Here is a 16,916-nt window from a genome sequence, read left to right on the forward strand (position 1 = left end):
ACCCATCCTCGAGAAGCCTTAAAACCCCAAAAGGGAGGGATGGCGGTGAAACCCAAGACCTCTGCTTGCTTCCAATGTGGGAAGGTCAGCGGGCTGCAGATTGCCGGGCCAAGTTGGAACCAAAGAGGGCGCCAGGAGGAGGAAAAAGACCTGAAAAAACCCTAGCAAAGCCTTGCAAAACGGCGCTTAAAGTGGACGAGGTTGTAGAGTTCGCCCCCCCGAAAGGAGAGGAGCTGGGAACTCCAACCTCTTCTGAAGAGAGTGAATTCAAATCGGAAGTCGACTCACTGGTAAGTCCAAACAAGGGCCCTATGACCATTCCAGTGAAGTTAAGGTTACCCATATCGGGGGCCAAAGGGAAAATGCTGGCCTTGTTAGACTCTGGGTGCACAAGGTGCGTGGTCAGCTCGGAAGTAGTGGAGAAAATGGGCTTAAGACTAAAGACCTTAAATATGCCCATAGCTTTTTGCCAATTGGATGGATTGGTAGCTGGGGGCGTCCCTACACATTTCATAACAGAACCCATAGAAATGACAATGGGGAAGCATAGAGAGACTTTGTGTTTTATTGTGGCCCCTGCGGTGGAACAGCCGCTAATACTGGGATAGCCCTGGCTCCGGAAATGGAACCCCCACGTCGATTGGAGGAGGGGGTCATTGCGCATATGTACTGACCAGCGCCCGGAAAGGGAGGGGCAATCTCAACCGAAATTCAAGAATCCCACTGAACTGGCCTCCACGGGTACTGAGAAACTGAAGGGGGGGAGAAAATTCCGGAGGAATATTGGGACTTAAAGGAAGTATTCAGTGAAAAGGCCTCAGATGAGCTTCCACTCCATCGACTGTAGTATTGAAATTTTACCCGGGGTGAAACTCCCAAAACCAAAGCTTACTCAATGACACCGCGGGAGCTAGAAGAGCTGCAGTCATTTATCGATAAGAATTTGGAACGTGGTTTCATCCAACCCGCTAGACCCCGGGTAGCGGCCCCAGTGTTGTTCCGTGAAAAGAAAGATGGCTCCCTTGGCTTATGTGTTGATTATAGAAACCTGAATGCTATTTCCATGGAAAACGTGTACCCCTCCCCTTGATGAAGGACATGTTGACCCACCTGTGGGTGCAGAAATCTACCTTTCAGATTTATTACTTGTTTTTGGCCTAAATTACATATAGAAGAGCAAATTTCAGCATGAAGAAAATAGAAAAAAATCAAAACTGTGGGCAATGAAGCCCCAGGTAATATAATAAAGGGTAGAGACTCCTGGAATTTATAATCCATCAACATCTGGGAGGTTATAGTTCCTCAAACATAAACTGGGATTAGAATTAGAATAACAGCATTGGAAGGGACTTTGGAGGTCTTCTACTCCAACCAGGAAACCCTATACTATTTCAGACAAATGGTTGCCTAATCTCTGTTTCAAAATTTTCAGGATTGGAGCATTCACATCTTCTGGAGGCACGTGTTCCACTGAATTGGTCGGACTGTCAGGATGTTGATTTAAGGATAAAACAATCTCTCTTTTTGGTATTCTAATGACCCATGTTAACTCTGTTAAGAGATATACAGTAGGAACTCAGGTGGCGATCATAATCTATTCTATGAATTCGGTCGTCGCCCAATTTGGTTGTCACCAGAAGTGTATATGTGTAAAAAAAATAATGGCATGGTGCAGAAGGTCAAATCCCTGTGGCTGTGTTTGGTTGCCACCTGAGCACCCATTTGCGACCAGAGGTAAACAATTTTAGTTGTCACCTGATTTGGTCGTGAATGGAAGCCTTTGTGACCAGAGGTTCTACTGTATGTGGAGCAACCTAGTTTGAAGGATTCAGGCATTCCAAATTTTCCTCTCATCACATAGTGTTTGAGGTGGAACTGGTCCAACTCACTGTGTGACAACTGTCTATGGGACAATTCAAGAAAACAAATTAATTATTTAAAACTGATGTGAGCACATTTCACTTTGTCCCTCCTTTTACATTGTTTTTTAATGATAGTGATAATATTCCATCATTTCTTTTATATTAGTATAACTCTTGTTCTACGGTGAGTTGGCCCAAGGAGAGTTGGCTGTAGTAAGTTGGCCACAGCAAGTTGGCCATGGCAAGGTGGATGGGGAGAGTTGGCCATGGTGAGTTATCCTAGACTCTGATTGGGAATGCTCTTTCTCTTATTGGTCTTAGCGTTGTTGTTGTTTCCTTTATATGATGCTTTAGCTTTTCCTCCTGATCGCTGTACTCCACTGATGGGAAAGTAAAAGCAAACCATCTTTTGATGCTTCATCAAATGACTGCTGGTATATTTTTAACAAGGTATTGTGATATTAAGGTATTTTTAACAAGGTATTATGATCAAGGTTCACTTACTTTAAATAGGACAGGAAGGGATTTATTTCTTTTTGCTTTTAAATCAATGGCAAGGACTGGGGTAGGGGCAAAATCAGTCAGGGAAAGTCACTCATTGCATAACATCTACAGTCCCTTTGGTGAATGGGACAATTCATAGATTTAGTGAACAAGCAAATTAATTACAACTGAGAAGGGAATTCAAGGAGAGAACTGGAGGATTCTTATCCTTGTGACATGGGCCAATTACCAATTAAAGGTCCCATGAAGGGAAATGGTGGAATGATTCTAGGAACCAAGTGAAACATGAGTCCTTCTTAGACTTCTGCTCTTTACCTAAGGAGAAAAAAAAACCATATGGAGCTCAGGAACAAGGACAGGTGTGAGCTTCAATTTTTTTTTTTAAGATTAAGCTTTCAGGCTGGGCTCAGAATGAGATACATCATAGCAATCAGTAATTTAATTGTACGGAATAATAAGTATAATAAAAGTATTGGGCCATAAGAAAAAAACATAATATCATAAAGGATAATTAGATCCTATTCAAGCCACCTGATCTCTTTTGGGTTTAATGATACTTCAGAGTTGGCTAATTGTCCCTGCAAAAACTTTACCATGAATCATTTTCAGATGTGGTCATGGGTTAGGCAACTGATTGGTGACATCATGTTTAGATAGGTATTTCTAAACATTTATAGCTCTCTACCTATAATTTGATGCTTGGATTTAGGACATCTTTCAATCAATAATAGTTGCTGCAGAATTTATTACAACAGCTCTGCTTATAACCATGAAGATTACACTTATTTTATTTGCAAAAGGCTACACAGCATCAGAGACGATGCTCAACAGTATGAAGCCTTCATGAAGACATTCCTTTATTTGTAAGCAAAACTGAGTGAGTTCTTCATGCTAAAATCCTGATGCTAGGCTTGCAAGGATATGAATGAGACATAATCCTGCCCCCATGGACACAGAGAGAGAAACAGAGGGAGGGAGGGAAAGAGAGAGAGAGCAAGAGAGACACCGAGAGGTGGGGGAGGGAAGGAGAGAGACAAGAGACAGAGAGAAAGAGGGGAGAAGAGAGAGACACGACACACACACAGAGAAAGAGAGAGGGGGGAAAGAGAGACGAGACACAGAGAGGGAGGAAAAGGTAGAGACAAGAGACACGTACAGATAGGAAGAGAGGGAGGGAGAGAAAGAGAGAGGAGACAGGGAGAGAGTGGGACAGGGAGGGAGGGAAAGAAAGAGAGACAAGAGATAGAGATGAGAGAGATAGAGAAGAAAAGGGGCATTGACTTCCAACTCTTCATAGCACACTACAAGGTAAACACACTCCAACCTCAACTTTTTCCTTTTACACATTAATATATAACTAGCCATTCCTATAATACCGAATCCTTCTAATCAACAAAACCAAAGTCAAAGTTTGGTCTTTTTTTTCTTCACAAGTATAAATTCCAGAAGTGATATCCAAATAAAAACATATTTTCCTTTTTGAATAAAATAATCCCTTTCACTACTCCTGCTTTATCTTCCTTGCTATGGAAATAATGCATATTTCTATTTGTACCTACCATGTTTTCAGAAAATAAGCCCTACTCAGAAAATAAGCCCTAGCTTGATTTTTACACATGCTCCCAAAACAACCTCTAGTTAAGACCCCACCCACTCTGTTGCACCTGGTTGGGTGGGGCGAGGTGCACAGATAAAAATCAAACTAGGGTGGGGATGGGGGGATGGAGCTGCTTACCTTTGGACAGTTGCAGCTGGGCCTTGCACACCCTGTCAGCTGAGTTGCCTTGCAGCTGCTTGTGCATGTTGCCCCTGGCCTCCGATTCTCTGACAGAGGCCTTCAGGAAAGAAATGATCTCTGGATTGATGTTTGTGGCATGCCCCCCACCTCCATTTTGCCATCAGAAGCGCTGTCAGATCTTGTTTCTCAGCTGCCGAGGCCTTTCATGAAGGCCTCTGATGATGAAACGGAAGCTGAGGGATGATGCATGAGAGTGGTGGCAAGTGGCCACAGGAGCAGTGGATGGGAGTGGCCACACAGGCTCTTGCTTCGTGGGTCTGTTGGTGCTGCCAATAGGTGAGACAGTGAAAGGCTTCCTGTGACAATATGACCTGCTGCCTTTTTTGGCAGTGGGGATCGAACAGAAGGGAAATGGGGCACATGGAGGCTGAAAACAGGGTGCGGGGAGGCCAAAAATGGGATGCAGATGCTAAAAATGGGATGCACGGTGGCGGCAACTGGCGATGGCAATCCAAGCAACCTGAAACAGCTGATTGTCAAGAGGCCAATCCAACCGACAATCAGCTGCTTGTGCTAATCAGGCTGTGCTGAAGCTGAAACAGGCTGTTTGCTGTTTGCTGGAAGGAGGCAAATTATTGGGAGGCAGAGGCCGAAGGGTGGGGGGCGGTGGGTGGGCAGGGCTTCAACAACATTCACTGTATAAGATGCACAGACATTTACAGCCACTTTTGGGGATAGAAAAAGTGTGTCTGATACTCCAAAAAATACGGTAATATGTGCCAGTTGCCAAGCACCTGAAGTACCTGTAGGGATGCTGTAATGGTATGAAAACCATTTTGTAACTCACTTTTTTCAGTGTGAATCTACCAGTTGAAGGATTACTTTCCTGCACTGATATTCCTACATAACCACCAGGAATGTATTTACTCTAGAGACTTGAGATACCGAGATAAAAAATAACTACAGAAATCTGCATAGAATTCATTGTAATTTTCATTTTCCATTTTAAACATCAGAGCAGGAATGACCCCAAATCCACCTACAAAGAAGAGAACCTGGCTCTATGTGTTTTTGATTTGTTTACTGCTGGAACAGAGACAACCATGCTTACTCTGATGTGGGCACTTCTCCTTTTGACCAATCATCCTAACATCCAAGGTGAGACAGACATGGCTAGTGCAACCTAGTGCAACAAAAGTTACTCCAGGTTTTAAAATTGACAGAAATTATTTTAAACCTATTCTTTGTAATAATTTCCAATGTAGATTCTTGATTCTATAAGCAGGAGTATGAATTTAGCAGGATTAAAGGAAAACAAAGAATGTACGTACGGAAAGGCTACCATATGCTAAATAAATAAACAGAGATCCTCCTTTGAATCCTCAGTAAAATATTCAGTGAGGAACTAGAAACTGGAAATCTGTGCAAATCAGGTCAGATTTCATGCTTTCAAGGCAGAAATCTATCAAGCGAGGGCTGGAAGGGGCTGAACCAAACTAGGGCCCTTGTCTGCAGCATTGAGGGACATATCCAGGATGAGTGTAATGGATCCTTCTGAAGACCCCTCTCTGGATGTGAATTCAGAGGAGGAAGAGGAGGATGAGCCAGGTCCTGATATTTTGGAGAAAGAGAGCATGGGAGCACCAGAGAGAGATGGATGGGAGAGTGCAGGGTTCCAGCCTGACAAGGCAGCCACAGCCAGGACTTTTGGATGGGTGACAGGCTGAGATAAAGCTGAGGGAGCCGCAGCTGTGGCACATGAGCCTGGATGACCCAGACAGGAAGAATGAGCATCTGCCCCAGTGGTGGGATTCAAATTGCTTTACTACATGTGGGCGTGGCTTGGTAGGCATGGCAGGGGAAGGGAAATAGGTAGTATTTGCCGGTTCTCTGAACTACTCAAAATTTCCATGACCGGTTGAATGCCACCTCTGATCTGCCCACAGTCAAGTGAGGATAAGGAGGTAGAGTCCATACCTCCTCCTGATCCAAGGATGTGCATGGAGACAGGCACAATGCTGGTTGGCCAGGTTATTCACGATGAAGCAATCTCACCCATTATGAGGGACTGTACTGGCATTGCCTATTTAATCCTGCCCAAAGTAATGGGTGTTTCCCGAACAATGTGTCCAGGTTCTTACCTCCTGTTCTTTGTCACTTGATTTGTAACCTTGGGTGTGGATTTAGAACTGGATTTGGACTGTCTTTGGCATTTCTTGGACTGAATCTTGTTGAGATTTTGTCTCATGCTGAGCTTGGTAATCAACGTTTGGTTTACTCCTAAAACTGGGATTTTGAATAATGACCTTTGAACTTTCCATTGTGAACATCTGTGCAAGGGAGGGGTAGCACAATGAGGGTTTGGTGGCAGGTAGTGAGCCAACTCTGAGTCTAACCTAGTGCCAGTCAGAAGACATTACCAGTCTGGAGGTCAAAGTGGAGAGTGTTTGCTAAGGCCAAAAGGCTAGTGGAGGTGTATTGAAGAGCCAGCTTGGTGTCGGAGCTGCAGTCCTGAAGAATGAGAAGCAGGGACTGGAAGCCAAAACTGACCAAGAAAGTCAATAGGGACCTTGGCAGTGAAGTACATGGCTGGGATCAAAGACCAGCAGGAAGAGTGCAATGCCCAGAGATCAGAGATGGATTTGGAGTCCTCAATCAGGTGGTCTGGGGCAAGTAGCAGCATAAAGGTCATTGAGATGGCAACTGGCATTGGAGTTAGAATTGGCACTGCAAATTTGGAATTCCAATCGAAGGGGAGCCCAGAAGCTTACAATAACTTGAAGAAGGCCAGAACATTGGTGGAACAGGCTTGAATGAACAAAATAAAGCATCTATTTCCATCATTTTTTCTAGAGAAAGTCCAGAAAGAGATTGAAGATGTGTGTGAATTCACACGGTCAATTTGCTATCAGGATCAGAAAAAGCTGCCCTACACCAATGCTGTGATTCATGAAATACAGCGTGTAAGATATATCTTGACAGCTGGGGTTCCCAGGAAAAATACAAAGGATGTGAAGATCAGGGATTACCACATTCCAAAGGTGAGGAACATGTTCAGGTTCTATTGCAGTACAGCATGGAGGGAAAAGCAGAATATGACATGTGCTCTCTGTTCATAACTACCAATGTAGTCATGTAAATTCAAATAACCAAGAATAGCAAACTCTTGTGGGGGATGGATTATGAGTTTAAATCCAAACACCTCTCAGATTTTAATGTTAGAACCATTAGTATTTTCTATTTATTCTAGGAAGATGATACGTGATTAATGGCTGAACTTCAGAAGTGTAGTCATACCTGGACTTGTTTCTTTGTCCATTTCTCGGGGCAGTCGGATGTGACATATAGGCAGCCCCCTCGTGGTTTTAATGGAAAAAATGGAAGAATGAAGCTAAACATTGGGCAGCTACTGCTCTCTGAAACTTCTATGGAAATGTAGAAATGTGAGTCCATAAAGGCAAACTAAAATCAAATGTTTAATCAATGTTGTTTGAACTTTTCTGCCCGTTTCACTTATGAAACTGGTCTACTTAATAATCTCTTTTTCTTAACAGGGGGCTGCTATTCTCCCAGACCTGCGCTCCGTTCTTCTTGATCCTGAACAATGGGAGACACCTGAAGAATTCAACCCAAATCACTTTTTAGATAAGGATGGGAAGTTCGTTGACCGAGAAGAGTTTCTGCCATTTGGAATAGGTACATCTATAAGCCCAAAGCAGCTAATTACTTATAGATTCTCACCATTCACACCCCTGAGATGATCTGAGGTCATCATGGTCTGAACAGGAAACCAAGGAATCCTTGGTTTCAAAGCTAAGAGAGTCTGAACATCCCTTAGGGTATAAACTTTGAACTACAAAGGGATAGTTAGACTGCAATTCTACTATTGGAGCTTTGTAAGATATGGATAAGATTGTATCTCTGGTGTTTGGGGAGAATTACTAGTTAAATCCAAAGAACACTCAGTTAATTGTAGCTTTTTCCTGATGATCTGGACCACAGAGTTATGATATTCCTTGCAGCAAATCCTTCCATCCTCCACCATTCAGTCAGAGCTGAAGAATCTTCTTGGATGAGAATTGATCTTCTTGGATGAGAACATCTTCAAACAAAAAACAGTCTGGTTGTCTCTTGAAAAAGCACCTTTGAGGCAACCCTGACCTGGATGCTTGAGAATCTACACAGATATTTTCCCAGGCAGCTAAAAGGCATCTGAAGAGATTTTAAGCAAGGAGAGCTAGAGCTTTCTATCTCCCTACCTTGGGTGGTAGAAAATATTAAACACGGGATAATGTTTTAGTGGCCCTTCATCCCTGCAGAACATGGTCTGCAGAAAGTAATCTCCAATTATTGCAGAGATTGATTTCCATCCAACATAATGGCATCCACATCCATCTATGGCTCTAAGAGTTATCCTGGCTCTTGTTCAGATAGAAACAAAACATCAGCTTCTGGGGTCCGATAGTAGTTGAGACAGATCCATGGCAGCCACAGAAAAGCTGACATCCTGGACTATTACTCCTCAATTCCTAGGCAGCACTAGGAATTGAATCTGCTAGAAAATATCAGAATTCAACATGAAAATCTATTTCATCTGTTATGGATCTTTTCAGATTCCCTTGCTAATGGGATATACTCTAGAGAAATGATTATTATTCACTTTACGAATGCTTTGTCTCATCACCAGGTCAACGTATATGTGTGGGAGAGCTGCTAGCAAGAATTGAGATCTTCATCTTTCTGACCAACTTGTTGAGGACCTTCAGCTTCCAGTTGCCTGAAGGAGTGAAAAAACTCAATGAAGGATCTGTTGTAAGAGCAACAGTGCAGCCACACCCTTACAAACTGTGTGCTATTCCCAAAAAGGCTTAAACTTAAACACCATAAAAAGCATACACTTATTCAAACAGTAGCTATTATGATAAATGTTTCCTCTATATTTCTATTCACTTAATATTGTTCTTTGCTTCCATTTAGTCAGTACCAAAACTTATGTTTGACCATTCTGATCCATAGTCGAGGTCTTTTTGAAGGGTAGCAGTATTGTCTGTGGTGTTGAATAGCTTTACATCATCAGCGAAGAAAACGCAGTTGCTCTTAGTATGATCACAGAGGTCATTTATGTAGAGTATGAAGAGAGTTGGTCCTAGAACACTGCCTTGGGGGACACCACTGTTGACAGGTACAGAATTTGATAGGACGCTCCCAATTTTGACCATCTGTTACCTGTTTGACAGGAATACTTCTATCCAGTTATGCAGGTGTCCAGAGATACCATAAGATTTTAGTTTTAGTAGTAGTTTGTTGTGTACCACTGAATCCAAAGCTTTAGAAGTCTATGTAGATTGCATCTATTTTTTGCCCTGATTGAGTTGTGTAGTCCACATGTTTTTGCAATGTAAGAGTTGCAGATTACAGGATAGTTTTTTTTTCTGAAACTAAATTGTTTATTAGAGAGTAGGTTGTTTGTCTCTAAGTGGAAGATAATGGATTGGTTAATCATTGATTCCATGACTTTACAGGTGACGCAGCATAAAGAGATTGGTCTGTAATTTTCAACTAGGCTGGGGTCTCCCTTTTTGAAGATGCGGATGACTAAGGTACACACACAGGAATGTATAATACTCTAAGAGAAAAAATTAGTACCAATAACGGTGTCAGTCAAGGATGTATATGTCTATGGAGACTCTCAGTCATCCTAGTCATAGTTGTCTCAAAGGTGCTTTTTCAAGAGGCAATTGGACTTTCTGGGTTCTTTCTGAAGATGTTTCCCTTCTCATCCAAGAAGCTTCTTCAGCTCTGACTGGATGGAGGGGAATGGAAAGATTTATACTCCCTGCAGACAGCTGGTCATTTGCATTCTTTTAGAGAGTCATTAAGATCACCTGGAGGTTTAGCTGTGTTATGAGATCATATTAAGAGCAACTGTGTTCTCTTCTCTGATGATGTAAAGCTATTCAACACCACCGACAACACTGCTACCCTTCAAAAAGTCCTTGATTATGTATCAGAATGGTAAAACAAATGGCAACTTCAAATCTCAACAAATAAATGCTCCGTCTTACATATTGGCAAAAAAAAATCAGAAAATAAAATACAAGCTGAATAGTCAAGATATTGTTGATGATCCAAGCTCTGTAAAGGACCTTGGAATACTCATCTCTAATGATCTAAGTGCTAGAACCCACTGTAACTATATAGCCAAAATGGTATTAAGAATTGTTAACCAAATCCTGCATAGCTTTTTCTCCGGTAATATCACACTACTAACTAGAGCATACAAAATGTTTGCTAGACCAATGCTTGAGCACAGCTCATCAGTCTGGAACCTGCATATCTGATATTAATACAGTTGAGAAAGTCCAGAAATACTTCACAAGAAGAGTTCTCCACTCCTCTACTCATTGCAGAATACTTTATGCCACCAGACTTGAAATTCTAGACCTAGACAACCTAGAAGTACACCGTCTTCGGTCCACAAAGCTCAATCATGTTAGACCACAAAGCTCATTCCTGTTAGCCCAACAAAGACCCAATGAGAGGGGAGGTCCAAAGTTGTCTCAGGAGGAAGAGAATCCACAAAGCAAGCAGCAAAACGAACAAAAGTGTCCCTATAGCAATCATAGTCCAGCTGACCCTTTTTCTTTGATGCTTACTAGTGTATCTGTGATGGTTCTGTCCTCTTTTTTTACCTTCCTTCCTCTTATATACGCCATTCAGCCCCATTATTTCTCATAGTTCTCTGTGAAACAGCTATATTTATACACTGAGTAAATAAGTAAATTAACAATCAGCAAGACTGTGATCCAAGGAGAGGATTGGGGATTCTTATCCATGAAGCCTGGGCCTGCACCCAATTACCATAAAGGGGATCCTACGAAGAGATAATTCTGGAATGACCCTAGGAACCAAGTGAAACCTATGTCATTTTGAGTTCTTGCTGTTGAAGAGTAGGAATTTTTCATTTTTCTGCCAAGGATGTGCTGAAGCCAAAGCTGGTTCTTTGGCAGTGCTGCTCCGTGGATTAGAATGAGAGCACTCAGGAATGACCCAAGACAGGTTTTGGGTAGCCATAGACTCTGCTTGGAAGGAGAATCTTGAAGATTTCAGGGCACCAGTCATCCATCTCACTCTCAGCAGTTTTTTTTAAAAGCATGCTTGGGTTTTAACTTCATTTTTTGAATCTTTTGTTTGACTTTGCCTTTTCTCTTTAAAAATTGAGTGACTGGCTGAATGCTGATTTATTTTAATCCCTTGCCGGACTTCATCATTTTTTTTCCTTTTCCCTTTGATTTATGTAGTGGTTTTGAATAAGCTGCTTTTCTGTAAGAAAACACAGCATGTTTTTGGATAGTAGAAGTTCTTCCATTTGATTGACATTTATATTTGACTCTCAGCAATGAGAGTATTACTTCTTTCTGGCCTAAACTGCATATAGAAGACCAAATTTCAGAATGATAATAAATATAGAAAAATAATCAAGATAGTGGGAGCAACCAGAGTGCAAAGCCCAGAGATCCCAGGTGGATTTGGAACCCTCTGGTAAGGTAGGCCAAGGCTAAAGGTCAATGAGCTGGCAACTTTTTATGTTTTTAATCTTTTTTATTTTTCTTATACGTATCCATTTCATGTATTCATAACTATGTTTATACTTATACCTATTATCTTGTAAGTGATTGACAAATCAAATAAATTAAAAAAAATAAAATAAACTGAGGTTGGAGACCTAGCTGGGGCTGTGAACTTTGGTATTCCAATAGAAAAGAAGTCCAGAAGCCAGCAATAAATTGAAGGAGAAGGTCACATAATCTGAAGAACATTGGTGGCAATAGGCCTCTAAGGATTAAAATTTGGAAACATCATTTCTTTTCTAGAGAAAGTCCAGAAGGAGATTAAAGATGTGTTTGACATCTCCTATCAGGATCGGAAGAAGCTGCCCTACACCAATGCTGTGATTCATGAAATGCAGCGTGTAAAATATGTCGTGAGAGTTGGAACTCCCAGACAAACTACAAAAGATGTGAAGGTGAAGGATTACCACGTTCCAAAGGTGAGAAATGCTAAGAACAGCCACTGCTCTCAGAAACTGTTTTGGAAATAAACAAATATGGGTCCATAAAGACAAGCTAAAACCAAATCTTTCATCAATATTGTTTGAACTTTTTTTGCCAGTTTCCCTTATGAAACTGTTCTGTTTAATCATCTCTTCATTTGCAGGGGACCATTATTTTTCCAGACCTGCGTTCTGCTCTTCTTGATCCTGAACAATGGGAGACACCTGAAGAATTCAACCCAAATCACTTTTTAGATAAGGATGGGAAGTTCGTTGAAAGAGAAGAGTTTCTGCCTATTAAGTATGGGAAATAAGAGGCTGAACCAGGGCTTAGTGCAACAAGGTTTATTTATAAGGGCTGAACGTGCTTGCTCAGCCTGGGACTGGCTCGCAGCGAACAGCTGAAGGGCTGGACCCAGCAGCCTGCTATAAAAGCAGGCTGCTGGGGAAACCCAGCCAATGAGGAGGGGCAGCCGCCCCCGCAGCGCGAACGGACCTTGGTGGGAACTTCTTCAAGGTCCAGGGACATAACACCCCTTCCCCCCAGATGCGAACACGCATAGTCCTTGAGGTATACGGGAGGCTTGTGCTGACGCCCAGAGCGGCGCAACTCTGGTGTGCTGTTCAGTGGATCAGAGTCCGTTGGCGACTGTTGGCTCGATGATGAGTCCCGAGTACCACCCTCGGTCGGAGTAGGTCCGGGGTCAGTAGGGCTGGACGCTGGGAGTGTCCTCACGCCGTCTGGCTCGGATGGGTTGGACGCTAGGTCGCCGCAGTCATCATTTGGATTCTCTGGTCCGGCTGGAGACGTTAGCAGGTCATCGGAGTCGATGTCGCTGTGTGGAAGTTGCAGCGGACTCTCACCGGTCTGTGCCCCCGAGTCGCGGCTGACAAGGGTGCCCTGGCGTCTCCGAAGCTGGTCCAGATGTCGTCTCCAGACCCGGCCATCTTCCAGCTTAACCCGGTATGATCTGGGTCCTGTGATGGCTACGATTTCTCCTGGGATCCACAATGGGTCGCCAGCGAAGTTTCTCGCGAACACGGGTTCCTGCAAGACAAAATGCCTACTCCCGATGTGGAAGCGAGAGGAGAGTCAGGGCAGTAATGTGGGTGGAGCCTGTCCAATACAGTTCGCAGGCGTCTGCCCATCAGAAGCTCGGCCGGGGACTTGTTGGTTACTGTGCAAGGGGTTGAATGCTGGCTTAACAGGAAACAGGATAGTTTGTGGTGCCAGTCATCCTTGTTGAACCTGGCCAGGGCTTCTTTAGTGGTCCTAACAGCTCTCTCTGCTAGCCCATTACTGGCAGGATGAAAGGGGGCCGTGAAGATGTGACGAATGCCCAGGTTGGCCGTAAAACGACTGAATTCGGTTGACGCGAATTGGGGACCATTGTCGGAAACAATGGAGTCTGGTAGACCGTGCGTTACGAACAGGCGAGTCAATGCCTTGATGACTGCTTGTGAAGTGGTCGTGGATAGTTGTGCCACATCAATCCACTTTGAGTAAGAGTCTCGACCACGAGGAACATTTTGCCATGCAATGGGCCCGCGGGTCGATGTGAATCCTGGACCAGGGTGCGTTGGCACTTTCCCACTTGGTGGGGTGGCAATTGGAGGATGGACGGGAAACCTGGCAGGGATGGCAGGAGCTTACCCATTTGTTGATGTCCTCATCAAGGCCAGGCCACCAAATGTAGCTTCGCGCCAACGCCTTCATTCTGACGATGCCAGGGTGGCCTTCATGCAACGCCTCCAGCACTCGGGTGCGCAGAGATGTCGGGATGACCACTCGAGTGTGCCCCATAGCAGAGCAGCCCTGTAAGCTCGACAGTTCCTGTAAGCGGGTCTTAAATGGCGTGAATTTAGCTTCAATGTCACTGCCCGGCCACCCCCTCCTCACCCAGTCCAGTACCTGGGCGATCGTTTTGTCCGTTTTGGATTTATTGGCAATATCAAGGGCAGTGATTGGTAGGTCCAGTTGGGTGACTTCAAAAATGGCGTTGACCGGGGCAGGGTCTTCAGCTGGGTCAGGCAGGGGGCAGCGGCTAAGAGCGTCTGCGTGGGACAATGTTTTACCCGGGCGGTGCACAAGTCTATACGAGTATGCTGCTAGGAAAAGGGTCCATCTGGTCATTCTGGGGGACAGAATTTGAGGGGTCTGCTTGTCACCTGCTAGTAACCCTAAAAGCGGTTTGTGGTCGGTGACTAGCTCGAAAAAGTGGCCAAAGAAAATTCGTGAAATTTCTTCACCGCTGTAACAGCTGCCAAGGCTTCTTTATCAATTTGACTGTAATTGCGCTCTGTTGCAGAGAGCGTCCTGGAAAAAAGCGATAGGGGCCTCGGGCCGTTGGGCAGTCTGTGACTTAAAACTGCCCCAATGCCGAAAGGAGATGCGTCTGCGGTGGTACTAATGGGAGGTTGGGGTCAAACTGGATAAGCACTGCCTCTGATGTGAGTAGCGACTTGACTGCGCGAAGCGGAGTCTTCTTTGTGTCCCCAGTGCCAAACCGTTTTTATCCAGAAGTCTGTGGAGGGTTCTGCCACAGAGGCTTTATGGGGCAGGAATGACGCGTAAAAGTTCAAGAGCCCCAAAAAGGCCTGCAGTTCTGCTTTGGAGGTTGGAGTGGGTGCCTCGTGTATTGCCTTAACCTTGGACTCCAGGGGGTGAATGCCTGAGGCGTCAATTTTATAACCCAGAAAGTCCACCTGTCTAGTGGCAATGGCACATTTTTCTTTTTTTAACTTGAGGCCATGCTGCCTGAACCTCTCCAGGACTGCTCTAACTCTCTGGAAGAGTTGGGGTCTGTTCCTGGCCGAGACTAAGATGTCATCAGTAGGGTACTACTCCAGGAAGGCCCTGTAAAATCCGCTCCATGAGGGATTGAAAAATGCCTGGGGCAACACTTACGCCAAACTGGAGACGCTTGCACCGGAAAGCACCCTGTGGGTGACAATGGTCTGAAGTTCTGCCGTTTGGTCATCAACAGGGAACTGTTGATATGCTTGAGACATGTCCAATTTGGCAAAGATAGTGCCAGGTTCAAAAGTATGTAATAAATGCTGAATGACGGGTACTGGATAAGCGCTAACTTGCAAGAATTTATTGATTGTGGTCTTGTAGTCTGAGCAAATTCTCAGGCTACCATCTTTTTAGGGTGTGACGATGGGCGTCTCCCATTTGGCGAAGTCTGTAGGCTCCAGGATCCCTTGTTTTAATAATTTATCTAATTCAAGGTCTAATTTAGGCCGAATGGCGAATGGAACTCTGCGAGGTTTTAACCGAATTGGGACTGCCTGGGGATCGACTGAAAATGAGATAGGGTGCCATTATAACACCCTAACTCATCACTGAATACGTCTGAGTAATCAGCAAACAGGGAGTCCGTGTCAGAGGTTGAGGTAGCATGGACTCCTGTTAGACCTAACCCGAGGTGGGGAAACCAATCAAGTCCCAAAAGTGTAGGGAGGTTGCCGCTCACTACCACTAGAGGTAGGTGGCCCTTAAAGGTTTTAAAATTAACAAAAAACTTGCCTCTGCCGATTACAGGAATGGTCTTCCCCTGGTAGTCCTTTAGGCTAAGCTGGCACTTCTGGAGTCGGCTTCTTGATAGGCTGGGTTGAAGCTCCTTGAGGGTGTTCCAGGAAATAATGGAGAGCGCTGACCCCGTGTCAACCTCCATGTTGCAAGGTTTACCTTCTAATAAGACGGAAAGAGAGATTTTACTAATAGAATAGCAAGTTTGATTAGTGCGGCAGTTTAATACTTGCCTTTTGGGTCCGGCATGTGCGAATGAAGATGCCCTTTGTGCTGCGTTGTGTGAGGCTTGGCATACTCTTGCAATGTGCCCCTTCTTATGGCAGTTGTTGCAAGTGGCTCCTTTGAATTTGCATGTGGTCCTCAAGTGAGGTCCACCACAGGAAAGGCACAGGGTGATGTGCTTGGATGGCCCGGTGTTATCTTGTCTGGTTCCTACCTGTGGGCGCCTGGCGTTTGTGAGGCGGTGAATGTCGGCCTCGTCATTTGGGTCTTCCTCGTTGACCACCTCTTCTGAGTGGACGGGAACTGCTGTTTGCTTGGTGACAGGACCTTGGATCTCGGTGGCTGAATGAGATGCCAGCTCCTCTGCCAGGGCTTCCTCGATGGCTTGAGCGAGGTTAAGGTCTTTTTTGGCGAGCAGCCGTCTTTGTAGGTGCAGGTCCTTGACCCCGCAGACCAGCTGGTCTAGGAGCATGTCATCAAGATAGGTGCCAAACCCACAATGGAGTGCTGCAGTCCTGAGAGCAGCCATGTACTGATTGATGCTCTCTTTGTCCCCCTGCTTCCTCATTCTGAAGGTGAAACGTCTGGCAATCTGTGAAGGTCTAGGAGAATAGTGGTTAGTAAGGATTTCTAACAGTTCTGTCCAGGGGACATTCTTTAACTCACGTGGAGCCACAAGAGCTGTGGCAGTATCGAAGACGATGGCTCCACAGTAGGTCAGGAAATATGCTTTCTTTCGGTGTTCCCCTGCATCAGCCAATCCGATGGCGTCGATGTAATGATTAAACCGATTCTTGTATGATTCCCACTTCTCCTCATCCGGCTTGAACGCTGGGAAGGCTGGATTGGAGTTCATGTTGTGGGTCTACTGGTTAACCTGTTGGGGAAAATGCCTCCTCTCTGGGTAGCAGTAGAGGTTTAGTGCCTGTGCTAGGCAAGTGACTTCAGCTCTGGGTAAGTTTCGCAATTCCCTTCTCTCTCTCTGGAGATGGACCACCA

General features: G+C 44.5%; 1 protein-coding gene across 1 annotated transcript in view; it reads left to right on the forward strand.

Annotated features, from left to right (window-relative positions):
• The first annotated feature begins 311 nt into the window (after positions 1-311).
• LOC113454783 (cytochrome P450 2D20-like) overlaps positions 312-16,916 on the forward strand; it is an 80,979-nt gene continuing 64,374 nt past the window's right edge. Inside the window, exons 1-6 of the mRNA XM_087933793.1 lie at positions 312-394; positions 2,605-2,725; positions 5,121-5,262; positions 6,958-7,145; positions 7,659-7,800; positions 8,792-8,916. Of these exons, the coding sequence (XP_087789919.1) occupies positions 312-394; positions 2,605-2,725; positions 5,121-5,262; positions 6,958-7,145; positions 7,659-7,800; positions 8,792-8,916 (801 nt within the window). The remainder of the gene's footprint in view (positions 395-2,604; positions 2,726-5,120; positions 5,263-6,957; positions 7,146-7,658; positions 7,801-8,791; positions 8,917-16,916) is intronic.

Source organism: Pseudonaja textilis, chromosome 4 (genome assembly GCF_049901715.1).
Source record: "Pseudonaja textilis isolate UNSWEBS1 chromosome 4, rPseTex1.2, whole genome shotgun sequence".
Classification (NCBI taxonomy): Eukaryota; Metazoa; Chordata; class Lepidosauria; order Squamata; family Elapidae; genus Pseudonaja; species Pseudonaja textilis.